The sequence below is a fragment of the Pan paniscus genome, chromosome 7, assembly GCF_029289425.2.
Source record: "Pan paniscus chromosome 7, NHGRI_mPanPan1-v2.0_pri, whole genome shotgun sequence".
Taxonomy (NCBI): Eukaryota; Metazoa; Chordata; class Mammalia; order Primates; family Hominidae; genus Pan; species Pan paniscus.
In genome coordinates, this window is record NC_073256.2 from 47,422,256 (window position 1) to 47,442,852 (window position 20,597).

Below are 20,597 nucleotides of genomic sequence, written 5' to 3' on the forward strand. Positions count from 1 at the left end.
CTACAAAGCAAAAAAAATACATAATAAATTGTACACATACATCACTGGGGAAATGGAACTTCTCCAAATTATTTTCACTTTAACTGTTCCTTCTACTTGTAATAACACATAAGACTCCTTCTTGAAAATACTTATCAAAGTACTTTTCAAGGTCAGTTCAGATTTTGCCTCTCTAGGGAACTGTGATTCTCCCATTGGCAGTCATCTTTTTTTTTTCTTTCAACTTTTAAGCTCAAGGGTACATGTATAGGACATACAGGTTTGTTACATAGGTAAATGTGTGCCATCGTGGTTTGCTGCAAAAAATCAACCCATCACCTAGGTATTAAGCCCAGAATCCATTAGCTATTCTTCCTGATGCTCTCCCTCCCCCTACCCACCCCTGATAAGATTAATATTCTATAATCCTAACCTTACATAGGTCCCCACTGCCTGTATCAAAGGCTATCACCAAAACGTTATATTCTCAATCACATACATTGAATATACACAGTTTGTTCAATAGTGAGTTACTGATAGGTAGGATCTATGTCTTATTCATCTTTCTGTCTCAGAGCACTGAGAATGTTTTGTACAAGATAGGCATTTAATAACATTTGTTCAATTGTATAGCCAAACAATGGATTTTTGTTATTGCTTCTCTTATCTGTTAGCTATAACTATCACACAGTCATCAACATAGTCATCAACAGTTTCCTCCTACTGGATACATAGCTTCAATCGAAAACCATTTAAAAATAAGCCACCACTTAGGGCTCTGAGCCCCTTTTTGTTTCTATGGAGATTTTTTTTGGGGGGTGTGTGTGGGTGGCCATTATGTTTATTTTAACAGATTGATTGTTTACATTTCTTGGGTTTATCAGGCCTATCTCTGAAGTACAGAGAAACTATTTCCGGCTGTTCTGTTTTCCAAGGAAACCTTGCAATTTTCTTTTAAGGTCATAGAAATCTATTACTCATTTCTTCCCTGTGTTTTGGCTAGGGATCATGTGTAGAAATCCATTATTTCTATGAGTCTGCTATGCACCACCTAAGACTTTAAGTTATAAAATCCATTGTTTACTCAAAAGTCTGGAAAGGGCTTACAAGATATAATTAACTGCCTAGGACACACAATAAAACACAAATATATTTTCTCTTTAGAAAAATCACTTATTGTTAGGCTATGTAAAAGAGTCTCTCTTTACTAATGACTAGAAAATTAAGGAACAAGAAAGCAGTCAGCTACAGCACGTAAATTAAAATACATAAAAATTTCAAGCCAAAAGTCAGTATCACAGTCACCTGATAAGTTTAAAAAGAATGCCCACTCTAATCAGAAATAGAATAGAGATGCCTACTACCAAAACTCCTATTCCAAATCATTCTGCACGTATAAGCCACTGCAATTACATCAGAGAAAGAAATGAAGTGTAAAAAAAAATCTGCAAAGTTATGCACCTGGAAAACCCATGAGAATCAACTGGAAAGGGTATTAAAAATTAAAATTCAACAAGGAGCCTGTGTAGTGAACACAATAAATAAATAGCCTTCTTATATGAAAACCACACAGGAAAAGATTTCAGTAACAATCAAAAAGATAAAGTATTTAGATATAGATTTAACAAGAAATATCTAAAAGCTATATTAGCAAAAAGTTTTAAAATGCTACAAAGAAACATTTAAAAAAAGAAATAAAGGAAAAGACATGTCTTATTCTTAGACTCAATGATACAGTAAAAGAAATTAGTCAATTCTCTCCTTAAATTTTATAAATTCAATCTGATCCCAATAAAAACACAAAAAGGATTTTACTGTGAACTAATAATTCTAAATTTATACAAAATGTAAAAATCTAAGTTTTATACAAAAAAATAAATGTTTGAGAGCAGCCTGGAAAATTCTGAGGCACAGGTCAATGAACAGGAACAAATACTATAAGATATTAAAATATACTCCAGAACTACATAGGGTAAAATAGTTTACTACTGGAATATTAATAGATCAAGAGGAAGAGAACTGAGCAGGAAATGGAAATACAAATGCTTTTATAAATATATAAAAATATGCTCCACATTGCATACATAATGTGAGAAAAATCAAATTTAAAATATAACGACATAATATTTTTTCACTTTTCAGTGAGAAAAAAACAAGTTTGATCATTACATTGTAGTGGTAAGCATTAGGATATGCTACTGGCAACTGCAATTTGATAAATCTCTATGGGAGCATTTTTGCAATAAACCTTAATAAAAAATGCATATACCCTTTGAACCATCAATTTCACCAGTAGAAATGTATGCTACAGATGTACTCCCTAAGAGGCTCAAAAAGGAGATAATCTGTAAAATGTGAGTTGTAATTGCAAGAGACTGGAAACAATGTTAATTGATAGAAGTTTGGTTAGATAAATTATGGTATATTTAAACAACAGAACACTATGCAACCGGTTTTTCTTTTAGCAACAGTATGAATGTATTTTTGAGATATATTGACACTAGTTTCATAATTATGTTTTAAATCAGCAACAAAAACCATGCCCTAAACTTTAATCATGAATGATTTTTAAAATAGTTGGGGGAGGGTGTTGGTGGTGGAACAATATCTTTCAGGCAAATATCCACAATTCTAAATGCTTCCTACAAGCAACGAAAATACAAAGGGTGTTAGAAATATTTTCTAAAAATATTTGAAAGCAGTATTGAAAATATCTCATTGTTCAGAAAAAAGTATCTTGAAACCAAAAGAACTGGGATCTTGTTAAATGCAGATTCTGTTCATTAGGTAAAGGTATGCAGTCTTACAAAATGAGGTAGTTCTAGATATTTATATGAAACAATCTTAAAGACACATCTCTAACTTAAAAAAGAAAAATCAATATGCCAAACCAATGTGGATAATATCTCATTATTTTTGTAAAAAATAAAATAGCGATGAAAACTATATACATGTACAAAAATCCACAGAATATCTTTGAAAAATACAAAGGAAACTGATAACTGAGATTGCTCCTGGAAAGGAGGATAAAGACTGAAAGAGTGGGAGGGAATCATTTAACTGTTTTTGTTTTTTGAAATAGGGTCTCACTCTGTTGCTCAGGCTGGAGTCCAGTGGAGCGATCATGGTTAACTGTAGCCTCGACCTCCTGGGCTCAAGTGGACCTCCTACCTCAGCCTCTTGAGTAGCTGGGACTACAGGTGTGTACCACCACATCCAGCTAAAAAAAAAAAATTGTTTTTTTGTAGAGACAGGGTCTGACTGTGTTGCCCAGGCTGGACTCAAACTTGCGGGCTCAAGTGATCCTCCTGCCTTGGCCTCCCAAAGTGCTGGGATTATAGGTGTCAGCCACTGTGCCTGGCCTTCACTGTTTTTTTTTTTTTTTTTTTAAAGAAACAAAACAAAAAACTCTTGTATAGTTTACTTAAAAAAAAATGTTGGGCCAGGCGCGGTGGCTCACGCCTATAATCCCAGCACTTTGGGAGGCCCCAAGGCGGCCAGGTAACTTGAGGTCAGGAGTTCGAGACCAGCCTGACCAACATGGAAAAACCCCGTCTCTACTAAAAATACAAAAATTAGCCAGGTGTGGTGGCAGGTACCTGTAGTACCAGCTATTCTGGAGGCTGAGGCATGAGAATCGCTTGAGCCCGGGAGGTAGAGATTGCAGTGAGCCAAGATTGCCCACCACACTCTGGCCTGGGTGACAGAGTGAGACTTCGTCTCAAAAAAAAAAAAAATTAAAGAGGAAATAATACTAATTCTTCATACACTCTTGTAGAACATAGAGGAGGTACAGAGGAAGAGGAAACATTTTCCAACGCATTCTATGAGAACAATATTACCTGATACCAATGTCAAACAAAGATATCACAAGAGAACTACAGACCAATATCCTTCATGAATATATACACAAACATCCTCAACAAAATGTTAGCAAACCAAATCCAGCAACATATACAAAAGATTAAACACCATGATCAAGTGGAATTTATTCCAGGAATGCAAGTCTGGTTTAACATTCAAAATTCAATTAAAGTAATATATTAATATAAAGACAAAAACCACATGATCACCTTGATAGATGAAGGAAAAGCATCTGACAAAATCCAAGACCCATTTACGATAAAAATACTCAACAAGCTGGATAGAAGGGAATATCATCAGCCTGATACAGGGCATCTGTGAAAAACGTACAGTTCACATCATATTTAGGAGTGAACAACTGAATATTTTCTTCCTAAGATGAGGAACAAATCAATGATGCCTGCTTGTACTACCTCTGTTCAACACTGTACTGGAGGGTCTAGCTAGTACAATCATGCAAGAAAAAGAAGTGAAAACATGGAGAAATTGGAAATGAAAACTTATGTCCACACAGTCATAACAGCCAAAAAGCAGAAACAATTCAAATGTCCATCACCTGGTGCAGGAATAAACAAAATGGAGAGTACCCATAGAGGAAAATATTATTCAGCAAGAAAAAAGAAACAACTGATATATGCTACCACATGAACAAACTTCAGAAACATTACACCAAATGAAAGAAGATGTCTTAGCCACAAACGACCCCATATCAAATGAGTTAATTTACATAAAATGACCAGAAAGGGCAAATCTACCGAGACAGAAATTAAATAGATTCGTGGTTGCCGAGGCCTGGAGGTAGTAACGGAGATCTTTTTGGAGTAATGGAAATGCGCTAAATCTGGATCGTAGTGAATGAGGCACAACTCTGAAATCTACTAAAAGTCATTGAATTTTGTTTTATATGCATGAATTTTACATATTACACCTCAAAAAAGCTGTTTAAACAATGTAAAAAAAGGTAATTATAATAATATCATTTACATATTAAAACTACTGCTTTTTACCCATATTTCCACATGCTGGAAAAAAATAGAGGAAAGAAGACTTATAAAGCTAGAATATCTCATTATGCTTGCCTTTATTAATGGCATAGAAAAATGTAGACATAATGTATTTAGAGAAAGAGACTCTGATTAAGCCATAAATCTGAGAAATAGATTATGCAAGACATCTTATTATACACCTCCCCCACCTCTTCATAAACATCAGTGATGAGAAATAAACTACCCTAAAGCCAAAAAAGTGTTAGTTTTACAGTACCTATTAAAGAATAGCTTTCTTGAACATCATTTGTCTGATTACCTATCTTTGAGAGAGCTAAAAGTTCATTCAAATGTGCTTTCAATAAATTTAAACATTTTAAATCTTTGAGGCATTTCCTTCAAATTCATGGTAAATCAGGGGCCATCTAAACCTGTTGTTTTTCTCACAGTAAAGTTCCCACTACACAGTCACTAGTCTTGATCACTGAGCAACTTGCGACTTTCAAGCCAGTGCCTTTCTCTTGCAGGGTCTTCTCTATTTTCCCTTCCTGTCCTTTCTTTTCCTACTCTTGCCTTTTCTTGCGATCCCTGCAAATTTCTGGCACGTACCCCTTTCTTAGCCCTGCCTGATGTGTCAACTCCAGGCTTCCTCTCACTGGCCTTCCCTTTTCTGGGGAGTATAGGGGATTTCCTCTGCCATCTACCCACACTTCCCCAGCTGCCTCTCCAATCTGTCTGATCTCACAGTACCATCATCTTAATTCCTACATCTATGCACTGGCATTTCCAAAGCAACACCATAGATCTTTTACAAGCTTCCTTTTGAAGATTCTTATGGCACCATATTTTTATCTGAAGAAATGTGTTCCCCTTTCTGGTCCATCTTCCCACGTCTGCAATCACTACTCCAGGGACATTTTACTAAACACGGATGAAGTCTATAGTAGACTGAGAGCATGTGAGGATAGATCAAAGAAGAAAGTTACATTCGGAAGACAAATAGTAAAAGTAAAGAAACAGCATCATTGGCAAGGGTGGGGAAAATGCATTCTCATATACTACCTGTACAATGGAAAACTAGTGAGCAATTTGGCCTTATCTGTTAAAATTTTCAGAAAGCATATTACTGGATACAATTAAATACAGTTTTGACCATTACATGTAACAAAAATATTTGAGCCTGAGCCCAAGGGTATCTCTAATCAGGACATTCAATGTAATACTGTTTGAATTGGACAGTAAACCCACTAGGCTTCACGTTCCATATAGGCTGGGGATAAATCTGTTTTGTTCACTGCAATATGCTTAGTATCTCGAGCAATGCCTGGTACAGAGCAGGTGTTCAGAAGATTTGTTGAGTAAATACATGAATGATAGAGACCTGAGGGTTGGTTTATGCCTGGACCTCTGCTGGTGTTCAGCAAACCAGGAGTGTATTTTCCATGTGGAATGACTTGGTGGCCATGCTGCAACCGGGGCCCTTGTGAACTGTTAACTAAATATTGCTGAACATCAGAGCAAATGCCAGAGGGATATGAGTACTCAGAGCAAACTAGTCACAAAACAAATATGCTACTGTGGTACCGTGGTTATAGCAAGAGTAATGCTGTAATACCTCTATTAGTACAGTCTTCTGGCTTTGCTGATTGACCATAGTTAAGCCAGATTTTTTTTTTTCAATTCAACTACTACTACCGGAAGTCTGTCATCAGTGTATCTTTTTTTTTTTTTTTTTTTTTTTTGGTTGGAGACAGGACCTTGTTCTGTCACTCAGGCTAGAGTGCAGAGGTGCAATCAGCTCATTGTAACCGCAAATCCCTGGGCTCAAGCAAACCTCTCACCTCAGCCTACTGAGTAGCTGGGACTACGGGCACAAGACACCAGGCCTAGCTAATTTTTAGTTTTTTTTGTACAGACAGGGTCTCACTATGTTGCCCAGGCTGGTCTGGAACACCTGGGCTCAAGCGATCCTCCTCCTCAGCTTCCTGAAGTGCTAGGATTACAGGTGTGAGCCACTGTGCTTGGCCCGATATATTTTTTTGCCTTGTTAAATATAAAAGATTTAATCTTCAGAATAATAATTTTGGACTCTGAAATGCCTAAGAGTAAAATATCCATCTTTATCACAGACCATTACTGAGAAAGGTATGTAACTTAGCCTTATGTCACATGCAGCTTTTCAGAGTTTGAGGAAATCATGAAGGAAAAAACCTATTGAGGTTATGATAAAATATGACCTTTGAAAAGCTTGAAATGACATTACATCCTAAAGACACAGGAGGGCACTCTTATCAACCAGCAAAGAAAAACAGAAAAGACAGTGAAGTCAAGCTGACATTTTAACAATTTGTACTGCAATAGTTGAATCAAGCACCGATAAAATGTTGAGGGCTTGTAATTTATAGCCCGAGATTTCCTGTTTTCATGTACAACCTAGGAAGCCAACAGGATTCTACAACCATGTAAACTGGAGGAAGAATCCAACACTCTCAGATCCAAGGTGAGGATTAACCACGCCCCTTTCTAATGATTTCTTAAACTGACCTTGGGGCAGGATTTGCCCCTTTCAAGCAATCTTCTACATAATCTACAATTGCACTCGGTGTTTTACTTGTCTTCCACTGGGAGCAGTCCATGAATTCATTTCTTTGCTCCATCTGTTTTCCCAGGAGAAATGGCAAGTTAAAAGTTTGAGCCAGTAGAAATGAAACAGCATTTTGAACAAAGGAGCAAAGACCACTGAAGAATGTATTTCGTGGCCTTCTCAAGTTTTAAAATTTGTAAACACAACTACAGCATGTAATTTTCTCCTTCAAATTTAATAAGTATAGTATAACAAGCATTTAAATGACCTTCCTTTAAGACTTTTAACAAGCCGGCCTCTGTAGAGCGCCATGGATTCTGAGGCACTCAGGCCCCTCCCAAAGGATTAACATTAATCTTAAAGTCACATTCAAATTTGTGTCTCAGCAAAATTATAAATAATTCCATGTCACAGGGGTCAAATGTAATGGTTAAAATGGAAAGCGTTAAAATTGTGAATGCCAAGGGTATACTGTGGTTGCATAAAAAATCTTTGTTGACTGAATAAGCCAGAAGATTCTCTCCATCTCAGGTACTATCTGTAGGAAGTACAACACACAGGCTGCATTCTTGAACTGCTTTGGATTATTTTATTCACTTGAATCTTCATCTATTTAAATGACTGGGTTCCTGGCCATGATGTTTCAAACTTAATTTCTGTCAATGTGCTCAGAATTTTTTGTTCCATGTTCTTTCGGTAAGGACCTTTGTGAATTCCAGTTTCTATCCTTAGCTGAACTGGCCATCAGGGTACTCAATTAGGCTCAATCTATACAAATAACAGAACATGCTATAAAATATGCTAATTTAAAAGATATATTTCTAATTTTCCTCTGCTTTCTAAAATGATTCTGGTTAACTGAAAATGCCATGAGTTTTCTTCAGTTAAATAAAGCTGCCTGAATATTGCATATTATAAATACGGAAAGCCACTGAAATCCTCTGAGTTGGTATCTAAGAAGGAGATACCCAAGTATTACGTTATAATGGCATCCATTGTTTTCATGTGGGTGTGTGAAAAGCCACCAAGAGGGTGATGCGCAAAGTTAGAGAATTATAAATGGTATCACAGGAGCTAAATTTGGAAGATAAAAAATACTAACTTCAGCACCAAATTAGTATGCTCTGATATGGGGGACTTTAGCTCATCAAGAAAGTCCCTAAACTTAAAAAAAAATTTTTTTTTAACCAATAACCTTAAAAACATTTTTTTTTGTTTTTTGTTTTTGAGATAGGGTCTCATTTTGTCACCCAGGTTGTAATGCAGTGGTGCCATCACAGCTCACTCCAGCCTCAACCTTCTAGGCGCAAGTGATCCTCCTGCCTCAGCCCCCCAAGTAGCTGGGACTACAGGCACATGCCACCACGCTCAGCTAGTTTTTGTATCTTTTGTAAAGACAGGTTTTGCCATGTTGCTGAGGCTGGTCTAGAACTCCTGATCTCAAGCCATCTGCCTGCCTCCGCCTCCCAAAGTGCTGGGATTACAGTTATGAACCACTGCACCTGGCTTGAAGATCTTAATTGAACCACACTTGCATTTAAAGCTAATTTTAAAAAATAGCCTTGAATACATTTTCTGTATGCACTCTACCTTCTTTTTTTTTTAAGAGATAACCTAGGCATGGTGCAGGGTGCTAGAGTTCCTACCCTCACTAAATAACAGGGAAACCTGGGTTTCGATCTTGGCTCTATCATTTTTAATCCATGCTAACTTTAAGCCACTTACTTCACCTCCCTGAAGCTCACATTTTTTGTCTGTAAAATGGGAATACTGTCACCTGGATCAAAGGATTAAATGGGAAACTACATAGCAAATACTTAGCACATTGCCTGGCACACAATAATTGCTTTATAAAAGGTAGCAATCATTCCTTTTTTACTTCAATGGTTACTGCTTATTGTAATCTCTTTAATTTCACTCTTTAATCTTTTCTCAAGGGTATCCATAGACCTTGATAAACCTTCAGAAATTATTTACCAATTATTTACACAGAATCTACATGGGGGAGGACAGACACACGCCAATAATTACAAGTGCTACAAATAGGAAGTATGCCATCAAATATATAACAGGGGTACTTAATTCAAGGAGGCCCTGAAGAAGTGTTATTTAGACAGAGATCTGAAATATATGAAGAAATTAGCCAGGCAAAAAAGAGTGAGGCAGGCAATGGAACATATTCAACCAAGTTAAGTGTAGGAAGTTATCCTAAGGGCAAAGGAAGATACCGAGAGGGTTTCATGGAACTCTGCAATTAAAACAACTTCCGGATGCAGAGGAAAGAATGAATTTGAGAGGGTTAAGACTGAATGCAGAGAGACCAGATAAGGGGTCTTGTTGAATTCCAATTACAAAGACAATATTCTAGTTGGACTGGAGAGAAATAGAACCTATTTAAGAAAGCTGCATTTAGGAAGCAGAATCAATAAGAGGTGGTCATAGATTGTGTGTGGGAAGGGTACTCTGGAAAGTGAATCTCAAAAATGAGAAAATGCTAAACAAAATGTATTTTTGTTGCATAATTATAAATTTAAAACACAGCCTATTACATATTTCTGAAGCAGTACACAAAATTAAAACTTTTAGGCCACGGGAGGACTTATTCCAACCATTTGGGAGGCATGACACACCCATCTAACTTACTGAGCAACAATGCTTTTGGTATGTTGATGGGAATTCTCAATTATATTTATCTATCAACTACCAAATAAATTTTAGTATGTAATACATAGTTGCAAAGTAAAGAGGGAGTATGAGTATCAATAGAATACTTCCTTTTCCTCTGAGACATCTTTGGTTCTTAATGGAAAAAATAATTTTCCACTTTTTTACAATCCCCGGTTTCATATTTCTAAATAAATTAAGCAGGAGGATTTTATGAGCAAACTAAAATACATGTAAAGTAAACCCTGGCTTTTTGATACCCTCACTAATGAGTTGTTATGGGAAAAACTATTTCACACTTCCCTGCCTTCTTAAACTGAACACACTAAATATAATTTGCTCTTTATTGAGAACACAGGGTCCATGCTTTAGCCAACAAGGTACCAAGCTCTTATGCTCCTATAAGCTGACCTCTTTCATGGAAGGCCCTGGCTTACTTATCCTTATCAGTTCAAAAGTCACGTTTCCAGGAAGCTGTCCCCTGACCTCCCTAATCCTCTGTTCTCTGAATTCCCAAAACCCTGAACACGCCTCTATTTCACCATGAACACAGTGAATTATAATTTCGGACCAGGCATGGTGGCTCATGCCTGTAATTCCAGCACTTTGGAAGGTTGAGGTGGGCAGATACCTTGAACCCAGGAGTTTGAGACCAGCCTGGGCAACATGGTTAAACCCCATTTCTACAAAAAAATAAGCAGGGTGCAGTGGTGCGCGCCTGTATTCCCAGCTATATGGGGAGACTGACGCGAGAGGATCGCTTGAGTCCGAAAGGAGGAGGTAGCAGCGAGCTGAGAACGCGCCACTGCACTTCAGTCTGGGCCCCACAAAGCCAGACCCTCTCTCTAAATAAATAAATAATAACTTTGGTTTACTTTTCTATCTTCTTCTTAGGTTGCATGCTTCTGTAGGGCAACGGCTATGACTTTTAATTCTGCATTATTAAATGTGTAACATACTGACCCAGGGGTAAGTTGCTATTCTCAAGGTTTAGTGACCCGCATCCTTCCCCTTATATAAACAGATTTATACGGGGACAATTTCGGAATTGAATCCACTTTTAATACTTTCTCTGACTTCGCAGAAAACAGCTGGCTTTGCAGAATATATGCCTGTAGCACAATGATTATCAAGATGAGGGTAGGTGGGTTGTGTGGTTTGGCAAAGCATGTTCAGATAATTATATAAATGGTAAAAAATAAACTTTTTTTTTTTTTTTTGAGACAGAGTCTCGCGCTGTTGCAAGGCTGGAGTGCAGTGGCGCGATCTTGGCTTACTGCAACCTCTGCCTCCCAGGTTCAAGCGATTCTCCTGCCTAAAGTAAAGCTTGACAATAACTTGGCTGCACGAATATGGGTTTTAAAAGGTTGAGAAACAGTGTTTCACACCTGCCTTTCTACACTATGTTATTAACTAATTGAATCGAGTTGGAATAAACTAGTTAGACTTGTGTGCACAATGAGTCAAATGGCTCAAATCAAAGGTCTGAGAAGCCTCCATGAACCAGGTGCTTGAGCTGTGTGATGTTAAGACTTCAGGTATACCGAGCACGCTTCATTCAGCCTTGGCTCATGAAGTCCCTACAGTCTTAGAATGGAATACCATATAACACTTCTCTGCCCATCTAAATCCCATGCAGGGTTTAAGACTCAACTTCTCCACACTCTGACCTCGTCCTGAATTCCAAGGGCAGTGAGGAGTCTATATAACAGGATATTTAATAAGTGATTACGTTCTGCTGAATGTTTTTTACTGTCTGCTTAAATCTAGCCAGTCTCAACAACAGTAGGGAGACAGGATACTCAAGCGCCAATCGAATGGAAACGGATTGTTAACAGCCTATTATAACCCTCACGTGGGAACCAGGACGTCCAAACCTGGTTAACAGAGCCCACAGAGTTCATGGGCGAAGGACTGTGACAGTCAACCTCTTGTCTGAACAAAAAGACCCACCAACGAGTGAAAAAAGACCTCCTGGGAGGGATGGGGTGGGGGAGAGGGAATTCAAACCTTCTCAACAACAAAAAGCAGCTTTCCTTAGCCCACTCCACTTTCCAGCTCAATAATTGCTACCCCTCCCGTGCGACGATTCCCTGCCCAAAGTAGGAAAAAAAGAGGTCCAAAAGGTTATAGCATCACCTTTGCCCTCTGACCTAGGAGCGAAGACTCACCAGTTTCATAATGGACTTTTGGTGGTTCAATAGCAGTCACTGAACTCCTCAAACCCAGGAAGCGTCTTCCGGTGCAATCTCCGCCACCTGCCAGCCGAGAGCATCGCGGGACTTGCAGTCTTTCATCCTCACGTCCCTTCCAGGGGAATAATGGGAAATGTAGTCTCCCCTCCAGGCATCATGGGAACTGTGGTCGCCTTTCCTTTTCCTCCCTTTCCTCTCCGAACGCCTCCTTCCGTCAGCTCAAATTCATTCCAGCCGCCAATGCATCCTCCCTCTCCACCCCAGCATGATATCATGTCTTCCTTACGGGCCTGGGGCCCATGGTGTTCTGGGATATGTAGTCCCGACGGCTCCGACTCCCCTTTCCCTCCTCCCAAAGGGAAGGCGGATGGGCACGGGGCTTGCCGGAAGTTGTAGTTCCCTTGGCCCCCTAGGCGCCGGGCTCCGCAATTTTTCTCAGGGGAGGCAGGAACTACAACTCCCAGGGACGCCCGGCGGCAGCAGGTGGGAGAGGGGCTGTTGATATCAATATGGCGGTTGTCAGCCAGACAAAGACAGTCAGTCTGATGTGATTGAGACAAGGGAGGTTTTTCAGGGGGAGACTGGGAGATAGGGGCCTCCCCTCCCCCTTCTCCTCTTCCTGCGCCGGCCTCAACCCCTCCCCAGTCCCCTCCCGACGGGCGCCCCACGCGGAAGACACCCCTCCCCCTCCCGCCTTCCCTCCTCCCTATCTCAGCCCTTCGTACTGGGACGTTGGGGAGGGGGCTGTGCCGGGCGGAGAGAACTCAGCGAGGATTCTGAGGTGAGTCGAGCGGTTTTGAAGCCGGACTACCTCAAGTCTCTTTCCTCACTTCTTTCTCTTCACTTAAAACAATTTTTTTTGGAGGGGTTTTGGGGAGGAAGTGAGCGGACGCTGGGGATGGGTCTCGTAAGCGGCCGGATTGAGAGGAGGGAGGAAGCAGGGGGCTTCCGAGTGGGTGACCCAGACGCGGGCTGTGGGGTGGGGCAGTTCGTGGGGTCCGGTCCTGGAAAGGCGTCGACTGCCCCCAACTCTTCTGGTTTCCTCTACTATGAGCGGAAGGTTTGAATCCTGGAGGTGGGGTCTCCGGTGTGGAGTTCTGGAAACTGTGAGGTGATTTGCAGGTGTGTTGGTTTGTTTGGGGTGTGTAAGTGTGTTTAAACTGTGTGACGTGTACTTGTGTGCTCTGCTCGTCTTGGAGCGGTGTCTGTAGATGGGAAGTTAGACAGCGCGAGTCCTCGCTCGCTCTGGGCCTGGGCTGAGGGGCGGGCGTGAGGTCCTGGTGCTGGGCGTTTGGGCTGGCGACGTGGTGCGAGGCAGCCGGGCTCAACAACTCGCTTGTGTCCCGTCGCCCGCTCACACTCTGCCACTCGCCTCCGCCCCCTCCCCTGGACGAATCTCCACCCCAAACTCCAGCCACGAGAACTGTAGAGATGGTGTGATGTGGAGATGGATTTTTTGCATCCTCAAGTCGGTAGATAGGTGGGAAAGGAAAAGTGTTTCTTAATATTTTATTCCGGAACCGTGTTTTGGTTACACTATTGGGGCTACTTTGAAAGGCGTCCTCCACCCACCTTCACCCCGAAACAGTAGGTAGAGGTATCTTGTCTTCGTGTGAATTAGATGAATAATTGCTGAAGATTCGGGGGGCCTGGGGTGGGGGTCGGGAGTGCTGGATTGTGTACGCGTCTGTGTGTGTCTACTAAGGAGACGGAATGTCTGTTGTGGATCTGGAGATAGGGCGACTTATTTTCGTAGCAGGAGGAACTGTTGGAAATTATTTGCGGGAGAGGGGGTGCGCCGAAAGGCGCTGCTTGTATTTTTCTTCTACTCCACCCTGTTCTGTCTTGCATTTGCCTGAAAGCTGGTGGAATGGAACAGTGAAGAAGCATTGGGTGAGTAAAGGGAAGAATGCAGTTGGCATTAAAGATAACACTATGTAAAGTTGAATGGTATAAAGTGATTAGTGTTTTTATTTACGCTGAAGCTTAAAAAAAATCACCCATGTATCATATAAGGTAGAGTGATGTGACTAGCTCATTTCTCTGGTATCCTGCAGGTACAGAAACCTCTGGCTTCCCTCTTCCTTCCTTCCTATCCTCCCTCCTTCCTTCCTTCCTTAAGTCCTTCCTTTCTTTCTTGGCTTCGTACAACATTTCTCTTTCTGTTGGACATAATACCGCCTGTGTCTTTTTATTTAGTTTGTGCTAATATGGTTGTGCTTTTTGTGGTTTTACCATAAAATGCATCGTTAAATGCATTTATTATTTTGCATTTATGCTGCAGGTAATTATCACATCAGGATTGCAGTGCTTTGCATTAAACTTATTTTAAAATTGTGCAATTAAGTTGCTTGATCTAGCTGAATTATGTTTCTAAGTCAAAGTTGGGAAATTTGAATTCTAAATTTTTTTTTCAAATTTCAATTACAGTTAAAAAGGAAAGGATTGCAACATCTCATTTCTCACAGTTTTTAATATTTAATAACACACTAGGAAAATTTAAGGTCATATTTTGTACTTCCTTATTAAGTTCTTCAATAATCCTTATGTGACAATTTTTTTAGTGTAACGGATTTTTAACATAAAGAAATTGGCATAATTTCTATTTCGACTGTTGAGAATTGAATATATTCCCCAAACTTATCAATTCTTGAATCTGCCACCTATCATCAGTAAGGGACCTTTAGATTCTATGATAACTGAAAACCACATTGATAGAGTGTGTAATTTTATGGTATGTCCTCTAACCATTGATTTAAAATTTTTGCTGTTGGTCATTCACACAGATAAGGGGGACTGAAAGAGTGAGGTAGCATGTATATTTCAATTGACCTGAATAGAAAAAAAAATGTGATTTCTAAATCTCAGATGTAGAATATACAATATGTTGATTCAAAACTAAGCCATTAGTTTGTGATAGACCAGGATTTTCAGAATCATTTGTTTTAAGCTTATATCTTAACTTGAAACACTACTTTGCAAAAACCAGAGAAAAATCCTACGTAACTACTTAACGGAGTGTTTTGTTTTATTTTTCTGAAGCATATTATAATAGTCATGGAGTTTTTAAAAAAATGTTTAATAATTATTTTAGAAGTAAAAAACCAACATGTTTGTTAATATTTTAAATTGGAAAAACACGAGTGTTTTCTCTTCCATCTACCCTTACCTCAAAATTTCTTTTTGTTTTGTCTATAGAAGTGCAAAGTTATTTACTTGAAAAAGCATTAATTAAACTTTTTCTGGCTACTAGTGGGATCAAAATCATTACATGTAAACCAAATATATTCCCAGCATTTGTTGGGGGTGATTCTGTTGCATTTTAAGTACTGGGCATTAAAATGATGTAAAGCCTTTACTGCAGGTTAAAGCATAAAACATTCTCAGCATGTGGGAGTCATATGGTTTATGAATAAAGTAGAAAACCAGGGCATGGGTGCTTGTCCAGCTTACAATTTCATCCCGTAACTGTGAAAGACACATTTATTTTAATGTGATTGCTTCTAAAGATGTTGCCTGTATTATGGGAAGTTTAAAATCTAAGCTGCTTTTAACTAATCTGTTGCTAGTTTAGTTTACTGCATTTAGTGAACACTATGTATGGTCCCAAATACGCATCAAGGAAAGGAGCCTTTAGCTGGAAGTTGAATGCCTTTAGTGAGGCTTCATTTTCACTGCTGTACAAACAGATTTCAGTCTTCTAGCCCAAATCCTCAGTTAAAACATCGCTAATAGAAACTTAATAGCTCAGTGTTCGTAAGTTACAAAATATGTGGCAACAAATCTGTCATTGTTACATCATTTAAAAAATAGCAACCAGCTTATGGCAATTTTTGTGGCAAGTGTTGATTGGAATTCTATAGCTTGTTTCATAGATATTGAATACATTGGGAATATTTAAGCTTAATTTGTGTATTTTGAGTCTCCTGTACACTGTATTCAACACATCCCACATTTAGGGCTCCCGTGCCATTTAGTTCTGTTCATTTCATTGTAGCTCTTGCTTCTCTTATTTTTGTATACAGCTCTTTAAACCTGAATTATTTCTCTTGGGAATCAGGTATTTATGTAGAATGTTGTCATAAGTGAAAGTTGGCATACCACTCAACTTTTTAAATACATGAACATTTATAGATAAACCGAATAGTGCTCATTGAAAATGTGTTGGTTTTGTTTGTTTTGTGAACCAGCTTTATTTAGTTCTTTGGCTTCTGGAATTAATTTTGTAGCTCACTTTGCTATTCTTTGGCTAGATTTTTCTGTTAACAGTTGGCTTTTACTTCCCACTGTAGTAGAACTGTAATTTATTAAAGCATTGCTGTGAGTGAAAAGCATGGCTTGTCTAGAGTGTCATGTATGTACACCCACAATGCACTCATACATAAAATACTTTTATCTTTATTTATTTATTTATGAAATTGGTGTGTATCTATCAGACATGCCTCCCATAAGAAAGAATCTGAGCCACAAATAGCAGAAGACCTTGAACTTTGACTGAAGCTAGAAACCAAAGAGTAACCAGCACATGTTGTCCACATTATAGAAGCTGAGGAGATTTTCATTATCATTCCAAACCATTATTTTCACAGATTTTGTTAAAATACAGTTCTCTCAAAATGGAAGCTATTGATATTGAAAGTTTTCTCAAAATATTACTAAGTAAGACGTAGCATGGATTCCTAGGTGCAGCTATTCCCCCACATTGCCCTTACTGGATTTAGGGCCCATCATAGGCGCAGAGTAAAGATTTTTCCATGGGATTATTTGATGTAAAACTTTTAGTTGCAGTGTATTCAAACATAATCCAGTGCTTTAGATAATTTGTTTTCCTTGACCTTAGATGAAACAAGTTGGAAATTTACTATAACACTGTTTTGGACACTTTCCAAGAGCATTTAGCTCCTGGAAGGGCCCTGGCTTTAGCGTGGTTTTTACCCTTATAGTGGTAATAAAGTTGAAGTTACATTAAGTTTTTCCAGTGATTAGTGTAATCTTAATGCAATATTTGACAGATTCTTAGGCTATAGTTTTTTTTAACATTTGCAAAAAAAAAAACAGTAACAATAGTCTGATTTTAGCTTTGAAGTGATCAATTATTTTAACTTTTTCACCCTTAAAATGGGTGACACTAGACTCCTTCCTGTTAAGTGGTAAAATGATTCTAATCCAGTCAAAGGGCACTTAGGTTTTTCTTAAATTTAGAGTGCGGATTGTGATAAAAATGTTTACTAAATTCCACATGCTGAATATGTATTCTCTCTGGCTGCTTCTTTGTTTATCTTATGTCCAGAGATGGTCCACATGTGGTGTATTGAAAATATTAGTAGCCTCATTACTGTATACGTATTAAGTAGTGTGGAGTTGCCAAGTGGCAGTAACTTTAATTTGTATCTAGTCACAATTTTTATAGCAAGAAAGTGAAATGCTGTGGGTACTGCTGAAACAGGGATGACTTAAGACTGAATTGTTCTGCTTTAAGATTTTGATAATATAGGCCAGGCATGGTGGCTCATGCCTGTCATCCCAACACTTTGGGAGGCTGAGGCGGGCAGATCACCTAAGGTCAGGAATTCGAGACCAGTCTGGCCAACATGGCGAAACCTTGTCTCTACTGAAAAGACAAAAATTAGCTGGGTATGGTGGTGCATGCCTGTAATCCCAGCTACTCAGGAGGCTGAGGCAGGAGAATCGCTTGAACCTGGGAGGTGGAGGTTGTAGTGAGCTGAGATTGCGCCGCTGCACTCCAGCCTAGGCAACAGAGTGAGACTCAGTCTCAAAAAAAAAAAAAAAAAAAAAAAAAAAAAGAATTTGATAATGTATTGTGTTGTTAAAACATGAAGTCCTTGGCTTGTGTGTAGTCAGTCAAGCCTTGAAATTGGATGAAGTTCTCACTCTTCATCCAATCGTGAAGTCAAGTTGGTTTCGTATTTTGTATACATTTCTTTCTATTAATGTTCTCTTATTTCATACCTTCATCCTTTCTGGTTTATTGCATCAGTCTCTTAACTAATCTTGTTTGAATTTTTTTCATTAGTCATTCTAAGCTCCTAGTTGGAGTTATCTTGCCAAAATAAAATGTGAATTTGATTGTCAGCCATACTTTGCCTGTAATCCTTTAGTGGCTCCTCAGACTTTGACATAAATCAAAAATTGAGAGTCATACCACCTGTGTCCAAATCCTGGTTTTTGCCAGTTACTAGCTATGTGACCTTGGGCAAATCATTTAAAATGTCTGTACCTCAGCTTCCCCATCAATAGACTGGGGATAAAAATAGTACCTACTTCATAGGATTATTGTGAGCCCTTGAAGTGCTGGCAAGTCCTTAGGATGCTTTTGGCATATTATAGTTTACAGGAAGCTGCAAAAATAGAGAGGGCACTGTAACTTTTCCCCAGTTTCCCCTATTGGTTACATCCTACATAACTTTAATACAATATTAAAACCAGGAAATTGACATCAGTACAATGTGTGTGTATAGTTCTATGCCATTTTATCACAGGTGTGTAGATTGCATAATCAACACCAAAATCAAGGTACAGAACTGTTACTGCAAAGATTGAATGATTCTCCTCTTCTTCATAAGTTCTGTTGTTTTGTCAATATAGCTAAGGAGAAAGATAACCAATTATTGGATCAGTAATTTCACTCTTTTGCCTTATGTAATACAGTCATGTAGTACATAATGATGTTTCAGTCAAAAACGGACTGAATATATGACAGTGGTCCCATAAGATTATATCATATTTTAACTGTACTTTTTCCAAGGTTTAGAAACACAGATACTTTCCAGTGCGTTACAGTTTCCTACAATGTTTAATACAGTAACATGCTGTACAGGTTTGTAGCCTAGGAGCAATAGGCTGTACCATCTAGGCTTGTGTAAGTACACTCTATGGTGTTCGCTCAACAATGAAATTGCCTAATGGTGCATTTCTCAGAGTGTATCTCTGTCATTAAGTGTTGCATTGGCACATCCTGAAAGTTTTTATGAAAAATTCCACTTAAACTTTCTTTTAAAAGTTTATTTTTTAGATGAACCTAACATTGCAAACATACCAATTTTTTTTGTTGTTGTCGTTGTTATGAGTATCTGAATATTGGCTAGGTTTTTTTTTTTCTTTTTTTTGAGATGGAGTTTCGCTCTTGTTACCCAGGCTGGAGTACAATGGCGCGATGTCATCTCACCGCAACTTCTGCCACCCAGGTTCAAGTGATTCTCCTGCCTCAGCCTTCCTGAGTAGCTGGGTTTATGGGCATGCGCCACCATGCCCGGCTAATTTTGTAGTTTTAATAGAGACGGGGTTTCTCCATGTTGGTCATGCTGGTCTCGAATCCCGCCTCAGGTGATCCACCCGCCTTGGCCTCCCAAAGTGCTGGGATTACAGGCGTAAGCCACCAGTCGGCTAGTTTTTTTTTTTTAATGAGGAATTATAATATTAGGACCCATTAAAATTTTCTGGTAAAAGTTAACGATAACATTGAAATTGTCCACAAATAAAATGTGTAAGATTTAAATGAGGCTGGGCGTGGTGGCTCATGCCGGTAATCCCGGCACTTTGGGAGGCCAAGGCAGATGGATCATGAGGTCAGGAGTTCAAGACCAGCCTGACCAAAATGGTGAAACTTTGCCTCTACTAAAAATACAAAAATATAGCCGGGCGTGGTGGCACACACCTGTACTCCCAGCTACTCAGGAGGCTGAGGCAGGAGAATCACTTGAACCTGGGAGGCGGAGGTTGCAGTGAGCCAAGATGGCGCCACTGCACTCCAGATTGGGCAACAGAGCGAGACTCTATCTCAAACAAACAAACAAACAAAAAAAGATTTAAATTTTAAATAAATTCAAGGCTTACATGGTATGTTTGTTGCTAGAGAGGATATGTTAGAATCTGTGTTAGATAACCAAAATTACAGCTATTTTGACATTAGTTTGGTTTTGACAGTGTTAATGCAGACTTGTCAGATTAATTGATTGTCAGCATATGTCATAGTTTTATTTTGTACTTGTTGCAAGGGAACTAGCTTTAAAGGAAGTTAGTTCAAAGATATTTTCAGAAAAAGGATCTTTACAGAATAAAAGGGGAGGTTATGGTTACTATTTTTGTTAGGTACAAGTTAAAGGATAGTTACAGGGTTGGTTATACTTTGCTGCCCCTTAATCAGCCATATGATTATAAAGCCTGTCTTAAAAGATGAGGCTGTTAATCCAATATACTATCGATTATTACAGACAACAACAGAAGTCTGCTTTAAACAGGCTAACAAAATATTTTCAAATGTATTAACAAATAAAGGTAGATCACCTGATTTTTGTCTTCTCTGGG

The 20,597-nt window shown here is 38.8% G+C and overlaps 2 protein-coding genes across 52 annotated transcripts in view; one reads left to right on the forward strand and one right to left on the reverse strand.

Moving 5' to 3' along the window:
* The window catches only part of INTS9 (integrator complex subunit 9), a 123,397-nt gene extending 110,633 nt beyond the window's left edge, over positions 1-12,764 (reverse strand). For 2 of the 3 annotated variants that reach the window (XM_003830775.5, XM_063606693.1), the window contains exon 1: positions 12,249-12,764. In XM_003830775.5, coding sequence (XP_003830823.1) covers positions 12,249-12,257 — 9 coding nt within the window. In that variant the 5' untranslated portion in view covers positions 12,258-12,764. The remainder of the gene's footprint in view (positions 1-12,248) is intronic. The other variant, XM_008956211.6, reaches the window with a different exon arrangement.
* HMBOX1 (homeobox containing 1) overlaps positions 12,642-20,597 on the forward strand; it is a 177,555-nt gene continuing 169,599 nt past the window's right edge. For 9 of the 49 annotated variants that reach the window (XM_063606695.1, XM_055116406.2, XM_055116418.2 and 6 more), the window contains exon 1: positions 12,745-13,053. The gene's annotated coding sequence lies outside the window, so the exon portion shown is untranslated. Of the gene's footprint in view, positions 13,860-14,134; positions 14,166-20,597 lie in introns of all 49 variants that reach the window. The other 40 variants (XM_055116405.2, XM_055116412.2, XM_055116423.2 and 37 more) reach the window with 24 other exon arrangements.